The following is a 25549-nucleotide window of genomic DNA, read 5'->3' on the forward strand; positions in this document are numbered from 1 at the left end:
AGGAAAACAACACCGACGAAGGAGATGGGAGTGGGCGCTGTAGGCGAGCAGAGGGGAGGGGAAAAAAGTCGCAGAGGCCCAAGAGAATGTGGGTTTGGTTATGTGTTGTCTCGGTGATGCTCTGTCCTGTGCGGTAGGTAGGGACAGAAGCGTCGCAGTGGAGAGAGGGCAACCACGGCGACCGACTGTTCTCCAAAATTCACAGGAGGAGTGGAGATGTTGAAATTCTCTGGATAATCTTGGATACCAAGATTTCCGAGAATCAGAAGGATCCCAAAGGTTATTAGGTGTGAAAAAAAACAAGGGAATCGGTCGGCGAAGACGATTCCTCCTGGGACTATTTTTCACCGGGTTGGGTGTGGGAGTGGGTGGTGGAAGGGAAGAAAAAGCCCAGAAAAATTTTGGAGGGAAAGCGGTTTTCTGAACTCCAAGGCGAAGAAGGTGGAAGGGGGGTCCGGGAGGGGTCTGCGTGTGTGGGCGCAGGGTGGGCAGCCGCCTGAGGTGCGTTGGGTTTTGGCGCACAGAGAATCGGGCTGGGCACTCTGGCCACCACCCGCCTGCCGGGGCTTTGCCGGGTCGAAACGGCTGTAAATTACACGCCGTGACAGCGATGTGACAGCCGTACGAGGGGTCTCCGGCACGGCCTGCCTACGGTACCAGGTGTTCCCAACGACAACAGCGAGGTAACGGATGGATGACTATCAAAGCAATTTCAAACACATGGCTCGAAAACTTGGAACCATGTCATGCATCCGTGTTCATGAAGAGCATGCATGTCTTTTTTTTTTTTTCCTCCCGGTAGTGATGTAGGGATTACGTAGCCGGTGTAGCTTGTGGAAGATGGATGGGGCGTGTCCTGGGTCTTGGGACAAGACGTAACAATACGTCACGTCACGTCGCCATCACGCTAGTTACGTCGCACATTCTTTCGCGGGGCTCCCGTCACTCAGGTACCCACCGGGAAACCACCTCTATGTCCAGTGCGGGCAGTGTGTTCCAGGTCTACCTCTTTTCCAGTGTTTGCTTCTCCCTCTGCAAATCCAATCTCCCAGACCGCCCAACAAAAGCAGACTGCCCTGTCATTGTGCTCCTTGTGGAATCCGGGCGGCCTAGAGCACTCGGGCCCGTGGAGCCTTGGTGATAAGGCAAGGTTCGACCCCAGAAGATGCGAGAGACGGGGAGCCCCACGTGCATCGGCCATGTCATGGAAGTCTGGGCGTTGAAGGCCCTGTTGATGATTTTCGCAGGGCCCCAACCTCTCTGTGTGCGACCAGGAGACCTTCCCAGGACCTCGCAGCTCAATTACAGAAACGCACCAACAACGGCCGTCGCTTTCCAACGCCCCTGTCCTGCTCCTCGATGTTTCAGACCCCCAAAGAGTCGTTGCTCTCCCGATGCCGCCGGGGCTGAGAGGAAGAGGAAGTTCCCGCCGCCGCAGCAGCAGCCGCACTTCTCGAATGTTTGCCCGCCAACGAAACAAACCAGGGTCCCCCGTGGCCGCCAGCGGCGATGAGGTCCCAGGGTTGGGTTTCCAAAATCTCATCCTTTCGGAGGGCCCGGTTTCTTTGGCGTCCTCGAGGCACAGTAACGTTAGTGTCCTCGAGAAGGTTGGGCTGGCTTTGTCGTCGTCTCGTTTCGCTGTGCCTCCAAAAAAAAAAAAAATCCTTCCTATTGTTCCCCATTGCCCACGAGATCCCTCTTCTCGCCAACAATCCACCTTGCACTGCTACGTAAGAGAGCCCCTTGGCCCACAAAGGACAGGCGGCTGTCTGGGAATGTCTAGGCGCGTGGGGGAGGGTCAAAACCCTGGACGCAAAACAAAGACGGCCATGTCAGTCATCACCGAAACTGGAACACAACTTGGTCTGCCAGCCCTGCTCGGTCCACATCCCGTACCGCCCCTCCCCCTCGCCCCACCCAAGCAGATCTCAGCATCAGGGGACAACATCCACCGGGATGGACGTCGCCCGGCCTACAGCGATTTTTTTTTTTTTTTTTGCGGGGAAAGCTCAAGAAACAAACAGTTCGGGATTACGGGTATCGATTCGTGGCGTCTCGTATCGGGATTTTCCTTGAAAGTTGTCAACTTGCCTCGATCCCTCAAATGGGTACCTCCCCGTGAGACACTGTGCGTCAAGCAAGACATCATCCATCCATCCATCCATCCATCCATCCATCCATCCATCCATCCATCCATCCATCCATCCATCCATCCATCCATCCATCCATCCATCCATCAGTGAATCCTAGGAGCGCCACTGCCAGACCGGTGAGATGTGGATTATGTTCGAAACACCCTAATCTGCTAGCCAATATCATCAGGGTCCTCCCCGATCCTCGTGTTCCCCAATCTTCTTATTCCAGAATTAGCCTCAACAGAGAGGAAAGCCGGTCAGGCCAGACCGAGCGAGTACCACTCGACCTGGAAAATTTCTCCGTTTATAGTAGATAGGTATGCGGGTGTTTGTCCGTCTGAGGACGCCGGGGCATGGGTGCCCTTTGGGCTCGCTCCCGGCCGCACATGGTCCGAGGAGGCGTGAGATGCTATTTGAGGAGAAAGGAAATGTCCTGTCCATCACCACGCAGCCCTAGTAGGTCGCTTGTCGAGCCGGCCCCGGGCCGCGGGGGAGGCGATGCTTCGGAGCGGTGTAACAGAAGCCCGGTAAGAGGGCTTCGCTGCATTCCGTCGCGCCTAGAAATTACGTCTTTGGACATGAAATCTCGAGGCAGATGACGTATCTACATACGAGCTGTAAGATGTCAGGGCGTCGGAGCACACATGCAGAGCAACGCTTTAGCCAGCTGTCTTGGGTCGAAGCGTGGCGCTCGTCCGCCCGCACACACCACACTTGGCTCGGCCTCGAGAACTCCGACGCCGATGCGTCAACCCGTTTGACCGTTCGAACGGGAAGCCAACGGCCGCTCGACTCGCCCCCTCTTTCGTTCTTGCCCAGGCTCGCGGGTTTTGAGCAGATCGCCGCGATGCCTTGGGGACTGTGTAACCCCCTCGGAAAGCAGGCAGTATCAGCCCATCTTTGGCCCTCCATCAGGCGGCGCCTAGGGCGAAGGCCACCACCATCGTTAACCACCACAGCCAAACATGGGTGGTGGCGCGACCCTGCAGCATCTGACTCACTCTTCCGGTTGCCTTTTAAGGCAGATGGTGTCAAGGGCCGTTGCCGATTCTACAATGGCAACTGGCGCGTGTGGGAGATGTGCCATCTGTCTCAGGGAGGGGTGGTTCCGGCTGACCAGCCCCAACACCAACCCCACGGATAACAAGGGACACATCATGACCATGCCCGCTAGGTGGGGGGGGGGGTCCGAAATGATTATTTTCCCCGTGGCCCTATCCATCTCACTGTATGGACATACATGTCCGAGGGAAACTGGAGAAACGCCAGATGATAATCTTACATGCAAAACCTGCCTCTTCCTCCCCTCTCCTCCTCCCCTGAAACAAACAAACACAAGAAAAACAAAACCCCGAGAGGCCCGCCACGGCGGGATACCAGCGCTGATCCTGATCCCATCCCTGATGCACAACCCTGCATGGTGACGCCATCGCCGCCCGCTGCTCTCCTCCGCGCCTCGTCCGTGCATGTGATGAAGACAGAGCCAAAGCTCAGCATAGTGGGGGTTGCAGACTGACCATGGAATCTCGGAATCCTTGCATATTGTCACGCCGTACGTGGGTGTCCAACCCAAACACAAGAGACAAACATCGACGAAAAGACGCAACGGAAGATGCTGCTAGCTGTGTGGCATTCGAAGATGCAGGGCTCTCATCGCAAACCACCATCAATCCACGTTGCCGTTCGAGAGGCATGCTACTTACGCCAATCCCCCAAAGTACGGAAAGCATCTACACATCCCGCACTTGTACATTAGGTACGAAGCGTCAACCACAACCATCTCAGTCCTCCTCAACCTCAAACCCCTCCACCTTTCCGCTCGGTCCCTCATTCTCCCCCCCCCTTTCCTCCTCCTCCTCCTCCTCCTCCCCCCCCCCTCTCACATACCCAATCTCTTCCCGCTCGGGCTCCTCCACAACCTTCACCTCCACCTCCAACCCCTTCTCCTCCCTCAACTGCCTCAACCTCGCGTTCGTCATCTCAAACACGTACTGTCCGAGATGCTCAACGCCTTCCATCACCGCCTCGTTCGGCACCTGCGCCACCGCCTTCTCATCCGCCGCACCATCGCTGCCATCGCTGCCGTCAGCCTTCCCTTCCGACAGGAGCGGTCGCTGGGCAGGCCAAAGCTCCCCGGTGACCAGCACGAGCTTGTCGGGCCTCCTCAGCAGCAGGCCAAACGCCTCGCGCAGCTCGTAGCACGACTCGAAAACCTCCCGCCGGCCCAGGACGTAGAGACCCAGGCGGGCGCGGGAGAGGGCGACGGTCATGCGGCGGATATCGCGGAGGTAGCCGACCCTGGAGGTGCGCGTGAGGGATAGGATGATAACTTCAAAAATTGTTCGTTAGTATGCGTGTTTTCTTTTTGGGTTTCGGTCGGTATAGGTTGGTATGAGTTGGGGGTTGGAAAAACTCACAATCATTCTGCTCTCCCTGATACTTATCCACCGTCGCGACGATCCTCGGCAGGCCAAAGATCGGATTCTTGGCGCACCGATGCGCCAGCACATCTTTGATGAGCGCTCTCTGCCCGGCGTAGGTCGCGAGGATGCTGATCTTGTTCGCCGGATACCCCAGCAGCCGCATGTACTGGTAAATCGCCACGGCGTACTCTGCCTCGCCGAGGTTCTGGATGAAATGCGGCGACGGCTCCGACTCGCCCCTGCCCTTGTAGTCGGGCACGTTGATGAACTGGTACTCGTACCGGAAGCCGGCGTTGGCGGTGAGGAACTCGGGGTCCGTCTGGGTGTGCGAGAGATCCCCCAGGTTGGGGTACCGCCACCGGTACAGATCGGCGATGGAGGGGCGTGCGCGGCCTTGCTGGTCGAGCGTGATGACCGGGGCTCCCAAGCGCACGAGGCGCGAGAAGAAGGACTGCTCGAGGTTGGCAAAGTGGCGGAAAGCCAGGCCCTGGATGATGGGGGAGTTTTGGTAGTGGTCGCCACAGAGGACGACACGCTGCAGGCCGGACTTGCCGTCCTTGGGCTTTTGCATGGCCAGGGGGATGAAGTTCTCAATCTCGGTGATCTGGGCCGCCTCTTCCATGATGACGTTGTCATAGTGGAAGCCCAAGGCCGCAATCTCGCCCCGCTTCATGGCGGCATGCGTCGAAGTCATGGCGATAATGCGCGCCTCGGTGGTGAGCAGGTAGTTCGCCTTGTCCTTGTCGCGGCGAAGGATCTCAAACGGAAGGATATCGGCGAGCTCTGAGAAGATCTTGGAGATGTGGCGGTGGCATCCGTTGGCAATCTCCAGGACGGCCTCGCGGTCGGCGTCCGCCGGGAACAGCGGCTGGGGAGCATCAGCGAAGTAGGCGTGGAAAGGGAACGCCTTGACAATCTCCTCGGGCCCAGCCTCGGCAGACTTGACTGCGTCCTGAAACCTCGCCCACGCGGGCTCGACGTAGACCGAGTTGAAGTAGCCTGCAGTCTCGGCCGAGTTCCCGTGCGCACCGGGAGCGCCCATGCTGGCGGCGAGACGGCTCACTTCGTAGAGGAATCGCTGCCTGTTTTCCAGGAACGACTCGACCCTGCCATGCTTGCTGAAGCTCCCCTCGGCCTCAAGCTCCTCCTCGCCGTGTCCCAACCGGAGGAGGTGGCGTTCGTCGATGTCCAGGGCGACGATCTTGGCGAACAGCTGGTTCAGCGCCTGGTTGCTGTGCGCGATGAGGAGCGTCTTTTGCTCCGGGAAGTTGTGGTAGATGTTGTTGATGATCTGCGTGGCCACGTCCGTCTTACCCGTGCCGGGAGGACCCACGATGATGGTCAGGCCCGGCTGCGTGCCCGAGACGATGGCCTCGATCTGCATGGGCGTGAAGCGGACCTTGTTGAGCTTCGGGGCGTCGATCGGATAGGGACCATTGTTGGGCGGCTTGTAGGTAGAGACGCGCAGCGTCTCAATCTCGGCGATTAAGGATGGCTCCCCATCTCGCCTCCTCTTCTTGGAGGGCTTGGAACCGGCGTCCTCGGGCGGCGGCTTCTCGATGGTCTCCAGCACGTACGGAGGTCCGAAACTGCTGGACGCATCGTCGCTCGGCTCGACGATCTTTCCAGGCAGGCTCTCGATGAGATGCTGCCAGTCAAGAAACGTATCGCGGTAATCGACCTTGCTGACGCGGTTGGGGAGGTTCTTGTAGGTAGCGCCGGCCGGGTCGCCGTAGCCGAGGAAGACGTCGTGCAGCCATGAGGCGAGCGGGACCTGCGACAGAGTGAGGTCTCGGATCGACTCCAGGACGGGCTTGAAGTTGTTCTCGCGACCGCTCCTCCGCAGAACGAGATTGATCTTGTCGTAGACGTCCCGCTTGCTCTCCGTGTCAGCCTTGTAGGCTGCCGCATCAAGCCGAACCTGGAACTTCCTGGAGGACCCGCGATTGTGACCATCAAAGTAGGCCTGCACGTCTCGAATGGGCTGCCCTCTGTCATCGAGCACCTGGATGATCTCTGCTGCGCGGACCGCCTCCAACCCAAGCTTCTCGGCTTCCGACAATGGGGCCCCGCCGTTCGCGGCGGATCTTGACTTGGCGGCGTCGACTGAGAGCAGGAAGATGACGTCGTCGGGCCGCAGGGATTCCCACTCTTTCCGGATGTGCGGCGCCAGTTTCCTGAGATCGACCGTGATCTCGGCGCGCACCAGGGAGGGTTTGTCGTCGCCGACCAAGGGCGGTACGACTTCCAAGATGGCGGGTTTCTGGATGGGCAGAGCCATCCTCGAAAAGCCAGAGAAGCCGGTGACGCCGGCGCGGTTGGTCTCGGGCTTGAGCCTGGCAAGCGCGTCTTCAATGTCCTGGCCGATGGCGTAGAAGGACTCGCAGCGGTACAGCACCAGAGACCTCCAGAGAAAATCGCCCACCGAGAGGTACTGCAGGTTCAGCTTCGGGAGAGCCACGGGCCGGGAACCGTCGTATTGATCGGTCCTTCGAAGCCCGGCATCGAAGAGCGTCTCCTCCGTGGGGAGGACGCTGAGGTCGCGTGCCGCCTCTTGGAAAGTCTTTCGCCGCTCAAAGGTCGACAGCAGGACCTTCATGAGAAACCGGCGGTCGACCGGCACATTTCCGGAATCCGGATAGGCTGTCCGCAGCCCCAGGAGAGCGGTAAGCTGCACGAGCTCTTCGTCTGTCAGGGGCTCGAGGAGGCCTTCCAGCCCGCTCCGCTTGTCGATGGATCCATAGTTGGACAATGCGAGAACCGTCAGCTTGTCTTTGAAATGCTTCAGGGCGGTCCTCTGCAGCTTGGCCAGCGTGGTGCAATGCCGGTCGTACGCCTCGTCCTTGGTGAGCTGATGCCCCGTGTGGTCGTCTACGGCGAAGTGCGTGTAGTGGGAGAAGAGGGCGACGAGTTCTCGCAGCAGGCCGTTTGCCTCATCGTTGTAGATGGGCGAGAGGGTGATGGCTGGGAGAATGTGGAGATCTTGGAGCAGGGTGTTGACGTATCTCCTCGTCGGGAGCTGGCTCTGCAGGTCCGTCAAGAATTCGATGAAGCGCTCGCAGTAGAGGACGTGCTCTTGTTTGGCGTTTCCGGCGTAGATCAAGGCCAGAAAGTCCAAGACAAGGCTGTACAGCCAGGCTCTCTCAAAGCGCAGACGCGCTTTTGTCGCGTCGTCGGCCGAGTCGTACCGCTTCGCAGCCGCCCGCCACACCTTCTTCAGGTAGGGGTTGGATTCCAGGATGGCATCCCGCTTCTCCTCGGTCGACAGGCCGTGCCATATTGATATAGAAACCAGGGGAGTGCACTGCTTGCGCACGATGATGCAGTCCAGGCTCTGGAAGGCGTAGATGATGAAGTGCAGGACATGGGTCCGGATTGTCCAGGAGAGGGAGCCGTCGAGGGTCATGGACAAGGCGCGGCGGAAGAGATCGGAGAAATCAGACGGCCGGTCGGCGAAGATGTCTGCGATGCGCCTGTCAGCGTCCTACGCCGTAAAAGAAAAAAAAAGCAAGCCTGGGGAGTAGTGGCGGCAGCTCACCCCAAGTCCTGAGCCGCTCCCTGTGCTTCGCATTCACCAGCAGAATGATGAGGAGGACATGGTAGTTGGACGAGTCCTCGCCATAGCCGGGCCAAAGATAACTATACCAAAGGTCAGCGATGGCGTCCCAGCGCGAATGGAGCCGCGGAAATCACCTCTCGAGCGTCTGCAGGCCCTCCAGCACCAGGAGTGACTTGAGCGGGAAGTTTTCCTTCTCGAGCGCATCCCAGATCTCGCGCTTGAGCACATCGTTCTTGACCTTGACCTTTGGCGGGGAAGACGATTTGTCGGTTGGATTGGGGGTCTTGAGCCAGTGCTGGCGGGCAAGCGTCGCGAACTCGTTTTCTCCTTCGAGATCCTCAACGGTCGGCCGTTCGGAGGTGGTCGGTTTCGACTTGGACGCGGCGCTGCTCTTGACTCGTTTTGCGGGAGGCATGGCGCTGGTTGGCGGAATTCACTGGGATGCGGTGAGTCGAGGCGTGTTGTTTGTGTTGCGCTCCCGCATCAATAGGGAGGTTGGCAGCGCCGGGCGGGAGGTCGACTGTTGACGTTCACCGGGAACTTTTATGGCAATTGATTGCTTGATCGATAGCGGCGGCGTCAAGCTCAGGTCCCGTCCCGTCCAGTCCAAGCTTTGGCTGGGTGGGTCCTGGGGTCGCAGCCTTGCAGCAGCCCCACCGCGTCGCGCGGCTGGTCGTGGATTGCCAAGCCATGCGAGTGGGTCATCATCAGCCTTGAGCCTTGTCCTTCAGGTACGTCGTGCCTCCGTGGTTGTTAGGAAAGTTGCAACAAAGCTGCTGCCGTCGCGACGTGAACACATCTCCTGCGATTCGAGATCGGATATCCAGCAACATCAACCCCCAAGACAAACCACAAACCGCTTTGAGACATTGCCGTATAGCATCGATAAGTCGGCCGAGAACCCAGCGGCAGAACCACAACACCAAGATGCCATCGGCAACCTACGACAGCCATGGCATCCCCGGAGTTGCTGCGGCCGCCAGCTTTCTCGACGACGTCCTGGCGCGCGCAGAGTCGCTGAAGCAGACCTTCTCGATCGATCCGCCACTTGACAAGTCCGACTTCAACGACCTGCAACGACTCTTGAGCAATGCTCTGGGCTACGAGATCGTGATCGAGGAGCCCGGCGACTCCAAAAGGATGCAGCGCTTCGCCGTCATCGAGACCGCCGTGCGCGACACATTCAAGTCCCTAATCGTACGTCGACATCGGATTGCGCCTCACCAGGTCGTTCCAGGCTGACCACCTCTCCCTCCCCAGGCGACAATCCCCATTGAAGATCCCGCGTTTGTCCGAGTCTGGAACCTCTTCGATATCCTCTCCTTCCTCTCCGACGCCGAGCTCTGCGACCCGGCCCTCCTCTTCTGGCTCGTCGAGGAGCTGCTCGACAGCCAGACCATCGCCGGATGCCGCAAGGTCTTTGACTTCCTCGAGTCGCGCCGCGAGCGCATCACGGCCAAGCACTTCAAGCAGAAGCAGCTCGTCATCCTCCGCACCTGCAATGAGCTCCTCCGCCGCCTTTCCAGGGCCCTTGACCCGGCCTTTTGCGGCAGGGTCTTCATCTTCATGTTCCAGAGCTTCCCCCTTGGCGACAAGAGCTCCGTCAACTTGCGCGGAGAATACCACGTGGAGAATGTCACCACCTGGGATCAAGAACCCGTTGCCGTCGCTGACGAGGACAAGATGGACGTCGACAAGGATTTGAAACCGCAAAAGGACAAACCGCTCGACACGAACGAGCTGTATCCCATCTTTTGGTCGCTTCAGGAGAGCTTCAACCAGCCCAAGAAGCTCTTTGAGCCGAGCCACTTCGCCGCCTTCAAAACCGCCCTCGAGGCGACCATGGCAACCTTTCGCAGCATCAAGCCGGAACAGCAGTCCCGGACCCGAGAGAGGTTGGAAAGGCTTGAGGAAGAGGCGAAGCCTAGCCTCAAGCGCAAGCGTGACGACCTGGATGACCTCGCCAGCGGTTTCAACCCCAAGTATCTGACCAGCCGGGACCTGTTCAAGCTCGAGGTGAGTGGCGCTTCCTCTCCCTCCCTCCCTGAGACCGATGGACATGCATCTGACGCCATGCTAGATGAGCGATCTATCCTTCCGGCGCAACATCCTCGTGCAGGCCCTCATCATCATGGAGTTCCTTCTCTCGCTCTCTCCCAAAGCCAAGGAGAAGCTGGCGAGCGTCAAAGCCCCCAACAAGTCGGTAACCTACTCTGACTATCAGCTGAGCGAGGACGACACCAAATGGGTCTGCGACATGAAGAACAGCATCGTCGACTACCTCCGTCAGGGAACCGAGGGTCCTTACTTCAACCGCATGGTGGAGTCCGTGCTCGCCCGCGATAAGAACTGGGTGCGGTGGAAAATCGAGAACTGCCCATCCATCGAGCTGCCGCCCATGTCCCCGGACATGTTTGTCCAGTCGCGCGCCGCCATCGGCAAGCTGGCCGCGACAAGACGGCTCCGTGCAGCCCCGATAGGCTCGCTCTCCCTCGACTTTCTCGACGACGAGGACGAAGAACAAGCCATGGAGAAGCTCAAGGATCCGGCGCGGTACCGCCTTCCCGAGCTGAGCAGTCTCCGCAGGGGCATTGCCGACGACGAGTTCGAAATCGAGATGCCCACCAACGACGAGTCCAAAGCCGCGGCGATTGAGGGCAAAGCCAGCAAGACGTGGCGCGCCTTGCGCATTGCGAGCAAGACAAAGCTTGTTGTCTTTGACAAGATCGAAGACGACGACAAGATCGACATCATCTTTGAGGAGAAACCGGCTCAAGAAGACTCGGTCGAGGCAGCGGCAGACGAGGAGGCTGGAGAGGGAGGCGAGGCGGTCTTCCCCGAGGACCGCAGGGCCATTGTGCTCGTGGACTCCTCTGCCCCCGCAGGGGCACGATCCGAACTCGTCCAGCAACTCGTCTCGCGACATCCCCGAGTTTTTGTCCGCGTACCACCGCATGTCACGCGCGCGCCGCGCGACGGCGAGGTCAACGGCAAGGACTACCATTTTGTAGACACCCAAGCATTCAACATGATGCGTGACGGCGATCAATTCCTCGAGTTTTGCGAGGATGGAGACAACGTCCATGGTATTAACAGGAGAGTTGTCGAGGGGATCATGGATAATGATCGGGTGCCGGTATTGGAGACAGACAGCGATGTGAGTGCTACTTCTTTTTTTCAATCATGGCGGGATGTCAGAAACTGACGGGTGTCATATACGCAGGGCGCGCAGCAGGTCAAGGATAACGGCTTCGACGCGAGGTTCATCTTCATCCATCCGGAGGCTGCTGCCCCTCCAGGGGAGCTTTTTGAGGCCACCGTCAAGGACTTGGAATCGTTGGCGTCGGCCATTTTTGGACCCAGCATCAACAGCAATAGCGCCGAAGCAGCACCGACGGCGGCAACGGCAGAAGGGGATGGGGATGTGCCAATGACGGACGGGGTTGCTGCATAGGAATACCAGAAGGGGACTCGATGAGGGCAAGCCGGGCTGTCATCGGCTAGGCTTGAGCATTTCCCTCTGTTGTATAATACCAAGACTAGACCGGGAGACGAGAGATGATACCCCAAGACAAAGCTGTTTTGTGTTCTCGCTGCTTGTCTCCAGAACTGACCCTCCGGTTTCCATTTCTTCGCCGTAGATGCGAGCTACTTCTGTCGTTTCGTCTCTTGCATCAGAAGCATCCCAGAGAGTGCGACCTACCTAGGCCCAGGCTGGTCTCTGCACAGTGACCACCCCGGTGTAGGGTCACTCAGAAGTCGATGGCTTTTGGTTCATCTAGAGCCATGATCTTCCCATCCACCCCAACCTCGTCGTGCCCACGAGGAGCCAAAGCGGCACGGCATCTTCTGCGTTGGGCACGGAGCAGCCCGCCAGTTCGACGTTATTGGTCTGGCTCGTTGGCTTGTTGGCCTTTTTTTTTGATCGCCCGTTGGCATTGTGTCTGGCGGAGGAACAATAGGTAGCGGGCGCCATGTGGTACCACAAACAAAAGCGGGTGAACCCGAACGAAAATGCACACCGCCCCAGGGGGTCGTCGGCATGTTTGTGCCAGTCCAAGGTCGAAGTGCTCCGTTCCTTATATACGTCCGTCCTGCTGTCTCATCAAAGCCATAGCCAGGGAGGGGATTTTCCCAGGGATGATTCCATCAAACTCGCCAGCCGGCCAGCCAGCTTGCTATACTGAGAGCCATCGTGGTCACCAGCACGCGCTGAAAGAACACGGCCCCGTCCAACCCGCCCGCCCAACATGGTTTTCTCGCTCTCTCGCATCATCAACTTCATCGTTTACCTCTTCGCTCCCGTCAGAGTGCCCGTCTTCATGTGGTACTAGGCGGAGAGTCCTGAGGGGGCACGGCGAATGGGGGAACGGAAAGATGGTAATGATGGCCCTCACTTTCCACGAAGCCCATCTTCCCTGTCTCTACGTCACATGTCGGTCCAATATACGTCGAGGATATCAAAAGCAACCAAAGAAACCCCCGAGAAAAAAAAAAAAAACATCGTCAACTCCCCACAGACATATCACCACGCCAACGCCTTGGCTTCACAATTCCCTCGATCGCTCCCAATTTTGTTACTATTCGTAGTAAACCTAAACCCTATCCTATTCCTCCCTCTTCTTCGTTCCCTCCTTTTATAAAAAAACCTCATCATCACCTCGTCATCACCTCATCCCCGCCCACCTCCCCCTGCCCACCGCCGACTCGCTCAGCGCCAACCTCCTCCCAATGTTCCCGAAGCAAACGCAGCTGCAAAACAGCACGCTGAGCATCCACACGCCCGTCTCCACCGTCTCCTGATACGCCGCCGCCCCGGCGCCCTCCCCCATCCGTACCCCCTTCCCGTCCCGTTCGCGTTCCCGGCGCCGGCGCCGAGCCCGGCCCCGACCCCGCCAACCCCGGACGTGATCATCGTCGGAACCGGCACGACCCCGGGATCGACCCCCATCAGCACCACCGACCCCGCCACCCCGACCGCGGCGCTCAGCAGAAACCCGGGCTTGGACCGGTCGATCAGGTACCACAGAAACGGGTTGACCAGCGCCAGGCTCAGCGAGACCTGCATGGTGCTGGCCCAGGGGAGCCTGCGGATGGCAAAGACGATGCCGACGAACGCGCCGATGCCGCGGATGACCAGGGCCCAGTCGGCGCGGGGCGGGGAGGAGGCGGAGGGCTTCTCGATCACGGGCGCATCGGTTCCGGTGGTGGGGTGGGCGGCGGAGGGAGGGGCGGCGCCGGCGGCGGTGGCGTTGGTGAGGTGAGCCGGCGGCGGCGGGCGGTCATGGAGGTGGGGTTGGCGGCCGTCGAGAGGGAGGGGTTCGAAGCGGGGAACGGCCCGCCGGCGCTGGCCGGGGAGGCGGCGGAGGGGCCCTTGGAGATGCGGTCCTCCCAGAAGCGGTCGAACCACGGCAGGAGGCTTCCCAGGGCGACGCCCGCCGCGCCCCAGAAGACGAGGTAGCGCCAGTCGGCGGCGTGCGGCTCGCTCGGGATCGCGCCGGCGGACGCCGAGCCGGCAAGGTGGTGGAGCCGGTGTGAGCCGCGGGTGGGCAGGCGCGTGACGAGCGCGCCGTAGCCGACGCCGAGGGCGAAGAGCAGGGCGGCGCGCAGGGCGAGTTGCGAGACGAGCTCGCGCCGCCGCACCGGACGCGCGAGGGTGCTTGCTTGCGTTGCTGTCGCCGCGGCGCCAAAGTAGTCGTCCTCTTCCCCCTCCTCGCCATCCTCCTCCTCCTCCTCGGCCGCGTCGTCATCTCCCCCAAGCCCGTACCGATACCGTAGCGTGCCTGGGAAGTCCCCCGGCGTCCCGGCGTCGTACTCGCCGTCTTCGTCGTCGCCGTTCTTGAACGACCCAAGAGTGGAGGGCGAGTAGATGCCGAACAGGGTCCCTGACGTCAAGTTGAGGTACGAGGTGGTATGGTTGAGCGGCGTGCTTCCGCCCTCGCTGTCGGCACCTGGCGTGGCGGCGGCGCGCTGGTGCCGGGCGAGGAAGCGCAGGTCGCTGGCGCTGATCTGGGGCCGCGGCGAGGCGCAGTCGTCCGAGTCATCGGGCGGCGTTGGGCTGGATAGGCCACCGAGGTTGAAGGGTCGGCGGGGGATGGGACGGATGAGCTTGGGGCCCGAGGTGCCGGATCCCGTTGAAGGTGGACTCCCTTCCATCATGGGAATGGCGCTGTGGTGGAATGGGAGGCTGGTGGAATGTGTGTGTGTGTGTGTGTGTGTGTGTGTGTGTGAAGAGGTATGGTTTCCTCTCAAGCTGTGCCAAAGAAAACAAACAACCAGGTCGTCGGACTCAGGCCTGTGGTGTTGTTGTTGTTGGTGGTGGTGGTGGAGGCGGTGGTGGTTGTGGTTGTGTCCAAGAGGGACGCAAAGAACAAAGCCGGAACGAAATCCAGAGGAAAAAAAGGATCCGGGAAGGACACCAAAAAAACAAAAAACCGAGACCTGGGCAATCAAGCTTCAAGATAGCCAATGCGAGTGGTTGATGCGTGTGATGATGGAGTCATGCACACGACAGAGCTTAGCGCGCGAGGTGAGGGGGATCTTTCAGACTCGTTCGGGTCATGACCCCAAGGTCCTGTCCTGGTCTGCGTGCGTTGCTGGGAGAGGGATGGCGGCGCCCTTGTTTTGTTGACCCCTGCGGATCTCTCGTGTCGGGGGCCCGGTATGTACGCTCGATGGGCGTCGCAAGCCGTCGTTGGACAGCTGCCGTAACCGGTAACTCGATGGAGCCCAGGATAAGACGAGAAGACGCTCAGCCGTTCAAGATGACGAGTTTTGACGATGAAGGTGTCTGCTGTGTTTCGAGGAAGGCGAAGCGCGTGAGATCAGGTCGTTAACAATTGAATACGCTAGCCGTGATTGGTTGCCCTTGGGGAGTTTTAGAGGATGGAATTTCTCTGCTGCATTTGCCGGCTCCCGCCCGCTAATTACCTACCTGGACGAAGCCGGGGGTGGAGCTTGCGGCGACGAAGACGACGACGACGACGGGCTGTCGTGTACTGTGTATTGCATACGCAGTGCACCGCACGTCTGACTGACGATCCGAAGCGGTCTGGACTGGGTATTCTTCATGTCTCTCATTGTCTCCTAAACACGCCAGAGAGCACCAGAATCCCTCAGCTATCTCCAGAGACGGAGGCCTGTCTTACATGACCCGGCCCTCCTCCTGGAACGCTGGGCCAGAGCGCCAGGGCCCCGTCGAGGCCTGGACAGGGTGTCCCCTAACCGCGCACACAAGGTGGGGCCGGCCGGCGACCTTGCGGACTTGGGAGCCGGCAGCTTTCATGTGATCACGTCTCCATCTTGCAACGTTTGGGGTTGGCTGCACCACTTTTCGGCCCAGGTCGCCTGACTCCGAGCCAGGAGCTTTGATTGCGCGGCTGCAACACCCCAACCCGCACCCTTTCCATCCGGCCTTCTCGGCTTGGTTGCAGTCGGCGGCGGCTCTTGGCGCTGCTCTCTCACCTTGTTCTTGGGTCGGATGCGCGCCATCGACATGACGGTTGGGCTGACAGATCATAAGACATTGGATGCCCGGCGGGCGAATGATGGAGAGTGCCTGCCTGTGCCAACCGCCCCGGGGGCAAGGTTGTTCCTGGGAGCAATGGCACGGGGCCAGCGGTTGTGGTTCCATGCTGTACGCAGTACACCGGGCGCAGTTCGGAGTACGCAGTAGTTACAAAGCCCTCGGTGGTTCAATCAGTACCAAGTACGTAGGCCCTTGGCCTTGCAACGCTGTGGGGGCCCCTCTTAGCTTGATGAGGTGATCTCACAAAGTTTTAAGGTACAGCGTCACCAACGCATGTACTGCGTACGCAGTACACAGCGAGGAGAGCCCAGCCCGTTTGAGACCATAACGCTATGGTACACGTGCTCAGGTCCAAGGTAGCCAAGGGTTTGTAGCGATGAGAAAAGTGACAACCAACAACACATCGATATGCCTCGCAATGGTCGTCATGTTCGTTCCATGTGTCTGTATACATTCCCAACGCTCGCCTACCAAGGACATCTTGCTTTTATTCTCTTTCCTGTGTTGGTACCTCGTTACAACGCATGACGGAAAGAGAGACATCTCATACACTACTCAGACAGGCACGCATTCCATCCCATCCATTCCCATTCCCACTCGCCACCCAGATTACCTACTCATCATCGCTATCGCTATCCTCCGACTCCTCCGACTCAAACTCGTACTCACTCTCCTCCGCCCCCGCCGGTCGTGGTATCATGATAAACGCCCCGAGACACGTGATCCTGTTCTGCGTCTCGTAAGCTCCGAGGAGCCTGCCGACCTGCTTGGGCTCGGCCTCGGTCTTGGTCCCTGCCGCGTCCGTGCCAAGCTCCGCGGCGCTGAAATGCCACACCCGGATCCTTCCATCGCTGCCGGCCGTGACGACAAAGAAGGACCGCTTCCCATCGTCCTCATCCTCGACCGGCAGAACCACAAAGTCCTTGATCCTGCCCGTCACGCCTGCCTCTCGGCCGCCGAGCTGGCCTCTCGGCTTGGCCGTGGGAACCGTCGGGGCGTTCTTCTTTTTGTCATGGCCGTCGTCCCCAGCCTTCGCCGCGGCCGGCGGCGGCGGGGCCACCAGATCCTCCTTGGCGGTACTCACGAACACCACCCTCCCATCCTCGGTCGCCACCGCCAGGACGCTCTCCTCTTTTCCCTGATCAATCTCCACGTACTTTACCTCGTGCACCTTGGTCCGCGTATGGCCCAACGCCTTGCACTTGGGCACGCAATCCATCCCGTATATAACAACGTCCCTTTCAAACCCCACCGCAAACTCCTCCTCCCCATCCTTGGAGCTTCCCCACACGATGCGCCTCGCCTCGCCGGTAGACCACTTCCCCTCCCCCACCTCCGTCAGGATCTGCCTGTCAAAGTTCAGCACCCGGCTCTTCTTGCCCGTCTCCAGGTTCCACAGCCTCATGCACCGCTCGCCCTTGCTGACGCTGATCATGATCTTGTTGCTCGGGTGCACCGCAAAGTCGTTGACTCCCGAAGGGCCGCGTCCGCCGACCGCCGTGTCGCCCCCGGTCGGCCTGTTCTGCGGTTTTGGCACAGGACACTTGAACGCGTGAAGCAGCGTCCAGTCCCTGACCCGCGTCACCGCAACCGTCGAATCCTCCGCGCTGGACAGCAGCTTCGCCCTGTTGGGGAACACCAGGCGCGTAATGTTCCCCTCGTGGTGGAGGAGCGTGCCGAGCTCGCGGTTCTTGGGGTTTTCAAGAATCGGGCGCGGGGCGAGGCTTGACAGCAGCTTCTGGCCTTCGGCGGTGCGGCTGGACGGCGGGTGGGCGGAAAGGTTGTACAGGTTGATGCGCTCGTCGGTGCTGCCCGTCGCCAATATCACCTTTTGGGATTGGCCGGGGAGGGGCGCCGAGGGCGGGGAGAGGGCGAGGCACCGGATAGCCGAGTTGTGGGCGTTGAAGAGAAAGGTGTCGGCGAATTCCACTTGCTGGGGGTTTCGGGCGGCGTCGTCCTTGGATGGCTTCTTCCTGCCCAGATCACCGGTGGAGGGAGGCTGGATGGTTGCGGTGATGCCGTGGAGAACGCGGTCGTACGAGCCAGCGACGATTTGGATGGTCAACGGGCTGCCGGCAGCGAGCTTGAAGGCAGTGGGTGGCTGTGCTTTTTTGGCCAATTTGCTTGACGCCTTGGCCTTTTTGACAGCCTTTTCCTTGAACTCGGCGGTGTCCCTCTCCGAGGCCGCTTCCCTTTTCCTTTTCGCCATCCTGGTGGTTGCAGTTGCAATGGCGGTCGATGTAGAGCTGTGAAGTGTTGGTGGATTGGAGTGAGGTCGGCCAGCGACGACATGTTTTGCGAGCGTCCGAGTTTTTGAAAATAAAGTGGAGACTCTTAGCCAATACGGTAGTCCATATCTTATCAGTCAGACCCCTGTCACTTTACGGCCCAGCATCACTGGGCCGGTACCACATGCGAGGCGCATACGACGAAGCAAGACCGTTCACAAGGACCAGCAGTCAACGCTGTGGTAGCTTCTTTTGGAGGCGTGGAATAAAATAATATATACTCAACGGCCCGCTTGACCAACCACGATCGATCAAGCATGCATATATCTACACGAATCCATCATCGTCATGTTTCCTACCCTACCGTCCCAGCCCGGCAACTCCCAACAAAGTTATCATGACAGGCCGAGTTTTACTAACACATCGCGAAGCCACTTTCCAGGCTCAAGCAAGAAACACAGCTCACTCAATTCTCCCCCATGCCATCGACATCACCGCACTAACTGCCCAACGCTGGCGTTGCGCTCCCACTTTGTTGTCGTTGATGCTGCGCTGCCTGCTGCTGTGCTGCCTGCTCCGCAACGCCAGCAGCGGCTTGTTGCGGGGCCGCCTGTTCTGCCTGCGCGGCCGCGGCCGCGGCCGCGGCCTGATGGTTTTGCCGCGCCCTAAGCAGCGAAGCATAGTGATGCGGGCTGCCGATCGGCTGCTGGGGTACCGCGCCCGCTGCCACACCGACCCCAGCGTTTGTGGCCCCCGCAGCCGCGTTCATGGCTGCGGCGTTCATAGCTGCCGCATTCATGGCCGCCGCATTCAGAGCTGCTGCGTTCATGGCCGCCGAGTTCATGGCGGCTGCCTGTTGGCTTTGCACAATCAAACGGCCCAGATGCTCCGTGGCCAGCTTCCGGATCGTCTCGGCCGGGAGGTTCGGGTTCTTAAGCCGGTACTGCGCCTCCAGTTCGGCAAGCCGCTGCGTGATGTGTTGGTTGAGGATGACACCAGGTGCCCTGCCCGGCATGGCAGGCATGCTCAGCCCACCGCCCGGGGTCGCTACCATGCCGGCGCCATTGGCCGCGCCGAACGCTGCCATCATCGCCTGCGCGTTGGTCAGGAAGGCTCCCTGGTTCAGTCCGTTGACCACGTTGGCCATCGGATTGGGGGTTGGCTGCACCCCGTTCGATTGAGGAACTCTGGGGGATTGTTGGCTTCCTTGTACTTGTTGGGCTTGTTGCACCTGCGTAGCTTGTTGCAACAGCTGTTGCTGTTGAGCCTGCTGTTGAGCCTGCTGCTGCTGCTGTTGTTGTTGTTGCTGTTGTTGTTGCTGTTGCTGTTGTTGTGGCTGAGCTTGTTGCTGTTGCTGCCCTTGCTGCACCTGTTGCTGCGCAATCTGCTGCTGCTGCTGCTGCTGTTGTTGTTGTTGTTGTTGCTGTTGCTGCTGCTGCTGCTGCTGCAACTGGATGGCAGCTCGTTGCTGGTTCTGGATATTCCTTGCCTGAAGCATGAGGGTGAGATCTGGTTGTCCCGGATTCACCATCGGCATCCTGGCCTGCGCAGCCTGCAGGGCTTGAAGCTGAGCCTGGGGTATACCGGCCATTGGGATAGGAGGGACAAGGCCGCCGGCCGCCATGCGTGCTTGCACGGCCGCTGGAACGGCACCTGGCGTGGCTGGGATTCCCACCCGCCCAGGTACGCGGACCTGGCCAGCCATGAGCTGCGCGGGAACGTTGAGGCGAGCAGCGTTGTTGAGGTTCGCAGCTGCCGCCATCTGCGCTGCATTCTGAGGAACGGGGACGACACCAGGCGTTGCTGGCACTTGTCCGGGAAGGGCTTGCCTCTGCTGCTGCTGAGTAGCCTTGTCAGCCTTCGAAGTCTGAACTGTTGGCGCCTTGACAGTGCTCACCAGTCTCCTCGATTCGGCTTGCCGGAGGGCATACGCAGCCATTCTTTCGGCAAGTGCCTGGTCCCGTTCCCACCTCATAATGCTGTAATCGCGCGGCGTCTTCTTCTGGATGTGCTGCCGTGGCACCTCGTTGGCCTTGCGCATGGCAGCCATGTTGGCCGCCTGCTGGGCCTTTTGGGCCGTCGCTTCTCGCTTCTTGGCAAGCTTCCGCATGGCGTCGATGAGGGCCAGATGTTTTTGGTTACGGCGCCGCTCGACCCGGATGCTGGTGGTTGGTCTCCGCCGTGGAACCGGCGTAACCGCGCCGTTGGGTCCAACCTGTTGCTGGGCATTCTGGTTTTGCTGCGCGATGACCCGCTGAGCTGCATCGATTCTGGCTTGGTAGGCCTTGAAGTAAGGTGTTCTCGCCATATCATTCGGCAGGCCTTCCAAACTTCCAAGGCTGACCCAGCGCTCGAAGCACTCCCACGGGGTGCGTCGTTCAGCGCCAGAGGAAAAGGCAGATGGGCTCGACGTCATGGCTGAAATCAGCGACCAGTTGTACGAGCATTCGCGAACAAGAGTCTTGAGTTGTTCATCCTCGGCCAATGTCCACTGAGATGCTGTCCGGCACTCGTAGAAGCTCTGCGGGGGCATGGGATACTCTGTTGGCGGTCGGAACTGGTGTCCCGCATGCAGGCGATCCCGGATCGGTTTCATCTCTGGGTTGAAGAGCGCGACTGCCGTGTTCTCGGGCTGCAACTCGGCACCGATGTCGCCCTGATCGCCGAAGATGACCTCGTCATCATCGTCCTCGTCCTCCGCAAGGTACTCGTAGCGGCCGCGTCTGCGAGGAGGCCCCTTGATCGAGAGCACCATCTCTCCCTCCACATACTTGCTCAGAGGGACCGCTGGCCGTTTCCACTTGGCGTCTGGGTCGTACTCCATGTTCAAGGGATCGCACTTAGGGACCTTTAATGGCGAGCCGTACATGGGAAGGTTTTCAAGGAGAAGATCCGCAGTTTTCGACGGTTGAAGGGCAAAGACAACTTCGTCGTCTGGAAGAGCGAAGATGGCCGACGGCGCCACATAGTCGACCAGGATGTCGGGAACCTCGTCCTCGTGCTCGGGCGGTGAGTCGCCGTGAACGAGGTCGGGGACGGCCTCATCCACATCCACCTTCCCAGCATCACCATCCACGGGTCGCGGGGGAATTACGGCGTTGACTTGGAGTGCCAACCGTTGTTCAGGAGTCGACTGAACCCACTCGGCGCAGGCATAGGCGAGATTCCGTGCCACCGCTCGCTTCCATTTCCTCTCTTCGCGGAAGTCGGTCCTCATCCACTTCATCTCCTGGAGGAGAAGATCCATATGGGACGTTTGCCTTGGTGGCTCGGGACATCGTACCGGCTGCCTCAGGGACCATTTGTCGTGTTGCTGGAGGTGATAGACTCGGCGCAAAATCTTACACGCCTGGTGGTCGAGAATTGAGATGTACTGATCAGAGGTGGATATCGTCTTGTGAGCTTGGTTGAGCAGTTTCTCAAGGGGTTTCATCCAGGTCGACTGCCTAGTAAAGCCCTCGATGAAGAGAGGTGTGAAGTAATCGTCGGTCGGGATCGCCGAGTTCTGACGGACGACAACAGTTCCATCCTCGCCGTGTTTCGCCTTTTTGGGCTGCTTGCCAAAGATGACAGTCGGGATACTTCTCCGCCGTTTCCCCCCTGTCTTGTCGGCTGTTGGCCTCGCCTGAGCGGGCTGGGATCGAGAGTCGGTTGCTCCGGGAGGTGCTTCCGTAGAGGTTGGCCTGGAGACTCCAGCCGACGCCTCAGTCGGCAACCCGGACTCGGTGATCGTAGAAGTAGTTGTCGAAGGCTGCGTGATGGTGGTTTGACGTTCGCTCCGTGCACCGAGGCCGCCCTGCTTAACTGGTCTGTCGAGGTCCATAGCTTCTGAGAGCGCACGGTTTGCTGAGCTGCCGTCGTGCGTGCCGGTGAGACGAGCTTCGGAGGCAGTGTTGGGAAGGCTCGAGGAGGGCTTGCTTCGTTGTTGATGGTCGGCGAACCGCGCGCCGGCCAGGGTACCAGGTTGTTGTTGCTGTAGCGCACTCTCGCCTGCGCCGAGGCTCGGGCGTGCGTCCTGCACAGGCTGCCCGCCAACGGTTGGGTGTGTAGGAAACTTTGAGGACCGAACTGCAGCTGACTCCTGGAGCAGCTGCGCTTCCACTCCGCTGATGGGTGTCGGTAATGACGCATCGGAGGCTGAAGACGCAACGGATGTGCCAACGGTATTGGCAGCGTCCGCCCCTGGCTTTCCTGATGAGACTGGCCTATTTTCTGTCCTCTGGAGCTGGTGCCCTCCAAGGCCACCCTGCGACGCTGCGGGCTGAGATGCAGGTTGTTGCAATGATGGGGTTGTCGACGACGGTTGGACGGATAGGGATGCTTCGGTATTACCCAGCTTCTGGGCCTCATCTGGCGGAGAGGGTGGTGGTCCCTGGTCGGCTCGGGTGATCTGAACATCGATGCGCGGCACTTGTTGACCAGCAGGCGGGATCAGTGACGACCCTCCGGGCAGCTTTCTCTCCATCGCTCCGTCCCTTTGGCCATCTCCTCCAGCACCCCCGTTGGCTCGTCCATCCGTCGAAGGAACAGACCCATCCTGAACATTGGACTTGTCGGCAGTCGTCCGCTCGGCCGCGGTCGGCCCGCGGACGCTGTTATTCAACGGCGAAGGCAATCCATTTGGCGTCGACTTCGGGGGCGCGGTAATTATGTTCTCGGTTGATACGGATGCCGGCGTCGCATCGAGGTGCTGTGCATGGAATAGGGGCTTGCTACGCGGCGGGATGTTGAGCTCGTTCAGATGTCGACCTCTGAAGACGCGAGACCAATTGAATTAGAAGCCAATGTCGACGCGAACGCGATAGAAATTTCGCGTAAAACAATGTTGGAAGGGAGAAAATGGAGTGCAACACGTACCGGAGGATATCTGCGTCGTTGAGAAAAGCCTCCTCGTTGGGCGTGATCGAAGGCGCGTCGGGATCGCTAAAGTCGAAGTCGGGAATGCCATCCTCCGCGGTTGCGACGGCGAACAGTTCGCGCAACTTTCGTTTCCGCGACGACACAATTGAGCTGTGAACCGTCAATACCGCATATCGCATATCAAAATGGACGCAAAAATCGGCTCTATCGCTTGAAGTTGTTTTCTTACCCTAATTCCGCACGCTTGGCCCGCAGCAGCTTCATGCGGTCGGCGAGCGCCAGCTCAGTCATGTCCTCGACAACCGCAACATCCGCTTTTCATCAAGCGGATGACGGTCGCGATGAAAAACGACCGATCGCAGTTGAAAAATGAATCCAAAATGAAAAATAGGTGCGGGCGTTGTCGATATTTGACACCTGTTTGATTGCATCAGTCGGCCGTTCCCGACCGTAAATCTCTGATCGTGCAGTTGTTGAGGGGGTAGGTGATAAGAGGGTCTGGGCGTATCAGTCAAGGTGAACGGTGGACAGTGCAGTCCTTGGCCAGCGACAGTTCCAGGTTGGGGACAGGAATCAAAAATGTTAAGCCGGGGGGGATGCCTGCCATGGAGGGCCCGAGAATGGCCGGAAACGCCCAGTGGCAGTGATGCAGCAGGCAGTGAGGGGTTTCTTTCAGAAGGGAGGGCCCTAAAAGACCCACTGAAATGCGAAAGATGACCTCTCAGATCGAGCCGACCGGGAGACGGAAACAGACGGGTTGGAAGGGAAGGGAAGGAATGAGAACACCGTGTTGAAAGCGGCTGGCCGTGCGTTTGCAGACTGTGCAGATAACACACCCGCCCCACCGTTATCTTGCGGTCATTCGCCGAAGAATCCCCGGCATAATGGGGGACGGATGACAGACATGAGAGCAAGAGAGGTGCGAGGAGCAGACGACAGCCAAGAAAATAGCTGAGAAACCATACCTAGGTTATGTTTTGAAGGTTCCTGAAGGCCGCAGTGCTCGAGTCTCCTTGAGAGTGACGACGGCGTCCGAGTCCCGGCAGCCGCGCCAGCCACGAGCTCCATCGCGGGCCAGCGCTGAGTCCGTCAGCCATTGTTTTCCTTTGGGTCCGACATGGCAGGATGGATATGGGCCATTCTGGCGCAGGGATAGTCGCTGGCTGAGAATCGGCGTCGGTTGTATCAAACTGCCTGGGTCTGTGAGGGAGTAAATCGGGGACGCGAAGAGAAAGCCGGGCCTAGGTGAGGATTTCGAGGTGGATTGTGGATAGGTGAGAACAACGGTCGAAGTTCCAAGTGTGGCCGGTGGAGAGATGACCCGGAGATGAGACCCGCTTCTCGAACGTCAGGGCCAAGTGGCTGCCTGAGGCAAGCGCTGCAGAGACGCATGTCTTGGCGCTCCCAAAGCGACGGAAAATAGTGGGCCCAGCTAACAGCAGCATTTCCCTGGAGCATCACGGCATCTCGCCTTTGGCGATCGCATGAAGCAAGCATCCTCACCCCGTCATCACCTCCACGTTCCCAATCGTTTCTCCTCCAATAACTTGAACCGTCAATATGTCGGACCGCGACGGAAAATCATCCCGAGTCTCCATCCACCTGGGGAAATCTTCTTCATCACACGAAATCAAGAAGCGCTCTCGCCCGGCGCATGGCAGGCGACATTGGGCAGGCCGACCAGCCGAGGATTCGGCCTCTGGGGAAGACAGTGACGAGGAACAAGACGCCAATGGGCGCACCGAAACCATGACCTCGATCGAGTTTCCAGGGTTCGAGGTGGAAGAGGAGCGGTCATCCAAAAGCAAGTCTTCGCGCCACACGTCAAGGAGAGACAGCAGAGATGGGTCGACAACAGCGAACGGGAAAGATCGAGACCGTGAGCCAGAGGATTATGACGAACCGGAGAAGAAGCCGATCAAGTACGGGTTGACCATCAACCCGAAAGGGCCCGAAAACTCCGAGGACAGCAGGAAACGGGAATCCAGGGCGCGGTCCGACCAGTCAGACTCCGATGGTTCCTCAGCGAGGAAAGAAAAGGCGCCAAAAACCCTCGACGAAGAAGCCGTCGAAGCCCTCATCGCCTCTCGCCCACCCAAGCGCAAGCACGCCGACTCCGACGCCCCCGACCGCGAACCAGGACTTGAAGACTACAAGGCCGTTCCCATCGATGACTTTGGCGCACACCTCCTGCGCAACTTCGGCTGGGACGGCAAGATGAGGGGCAAAGTCAAGGATGTCACACGACGCGCCAATCTGGCAGGTCTCGGCGCCAAAGATGCAAAAGGGGCAGAAGAGCTTGGCGCTTGGAACCAGAAGTCGGCCAAGGATTCTCGGCCCGTGCGTCTCAGCGACTACCGCAAGGAGGAGGATAAGAAACGCCAGCGTCTTGACGATCGGTATGCGGACAGCTACAAGAGGGAGAGGGAGCGGGAGAGGGCGCGTGAACGGGAGAGGGGCCGGGACAGATAAGAGACGAAACGGCCGAGGATGTACTCGGAATGTCACCACAACTTCTCTGACAATTCATGGAAATCTACCGGTATGTTGGCATGTGCCCTGCAGGACTGGTCTCGGTAGGTATCAATGTGACGGCGTTTTTTGTAACATCACCAGTGCTAATCCGTCCCGAATGGAAGCTAGCTGCGAACCGTCTCCTCGGTTGATCAGTGTTGTCGGTTATCCGCGTCAGGCATTGCGTCCTTGAGCTCTCGAGGATCTGGCTTAACGAATCGTACGACTCGCCCAAGGTTGCGTGTTTGAGTCTTTGGGTTACCCGGCTTGACAGAACCGACCGTGCCACCGACAGCGTCATG

General features: G+C 59.3%; 6 protein-coding genes across 6 annotated transcripts; 2 read left to right on the forward strand and 4 right to left on the reverse strand.

The window, feature by feature from the left end:
* Positions 1–3916: 3916 nt before the first annotated feature.
* VTJ83DRAFT_1285 (uncharacterized protein) lies at positions 3917–8532 on the reverse strand (the record flags this gene model as incomplete). The annotated part of the gene is made up of 4 exons (XM_071007427.1): positions 3917–4464; positions 4553–8020; positions 8097–8197; positions 8252–8532. The coding sequence occupies 4 exons, from the start codon at positions 8530–8532 to the stop codon at positions 3917–3919; spliced, it is 4398 nt and encodes a 1465-aa protein (XP_070870638.1).
* Positions 8533–9044: 512 nt separating this feature from the next.
* Positions 9045–11571, forward strand: VTJ83DRAFT_1286 (uncharacterized protein; the record flags this gene model as incomplete). Its single annotated transcript, XM_071007428.1, has 4 exons — positions 9045–9314; positions 9378–10133; positions 10198–11274; positions 11341–11571. The coding sequence occupies 4 exons, from the start codon at positions 9045–9047 to the stop codon at positions 11569–11571; spliced, it is 2334 nt and encodes a 777-aa protein (XP_070870639.1).
* Positions 11572–13301: 1730 nt separating this feature from the next.
* Positions 13302–14276, reverse strand: VTJ83DRAFT_1287 (uncharacterized protein; the record flags this gene model as incomplete). Its single annotated transcript, XM_071007429.1, has 1 exon — positions 13302–14276. The coding sequence occupies one exon, from the start codon at positions 14274–14276 to the stop codon at positions 13302–13304; it is 975 nt and encodes a 324-aa protein (XP_070870640.1).
* Positions 14277–16258: 1982 nt separating this feature from the next.
* Positions 16259–17854, reverse strand: VTJ83DRAFT_1288 (uncharacterized protein; the record flags this gene model as incomplete). Its single annotated transcript, XM_071007430.1, has 1 exon — positions 16259–17854. One exon carries the CDS (start codon positions 17852–17854, stop codon positions 16259–16261), a length of 1596 nt encoding a protein of 531 aa, XP_070870641.1.
* A 518-nt stretch (positions 17855–18372) lies between these two features.
* VTJ83DRAFT_1289 (uncharacterized protein) lies at positions 18373–23024 on the reverse strand (the record flags this gene model as incomplete). Its single annotated transcript, XM_071007431.1, has 4 exons — positions 18373–19713; positions 19771–22624; positions 22731–22883; positions 22963–23024. 4 exons carry the CDS (start codon positions 23022–23024, stop codon positions 18373–18375), a joined length of 4410 nt encoding a protein of 1469 aa, XP_070870642.1.
* A 1269-nt stretch (positions 23025–24293) lies between these two features.
* VTJ83DRAFT_1290 (uncharacterized protein) lies at positions 24294–25205 on the forward strand (the record flags this gene model as incomplete). The annotated part of the gene is made up of 1 exon (XM_071007433.1): positions 24294–25205. One exon carries the CDS (start codon positions 24294–24296, stop codon positions 25203–25205), a length of 912 nt encoding a protein of 303 aa, XP_070870643.1.
* Positions 25206–25549: the final 344 nt, after the last annotated feature.

Source organism: Remersonia thermophila, chromosome 1, assembly GCF_042764415.1.
Source record: "Remersonia thermophila strain ATCC 22073 chromosome 1, whole genome shotgun sequence".
NCBI classification, from domain to species: domain Eukaryota; kingdom Fungi; phylum Ascomycota; class Sordariomycetes; order Sordariales; family Chaetomiaceae; genus Remersonia; species Remersonia thermophila.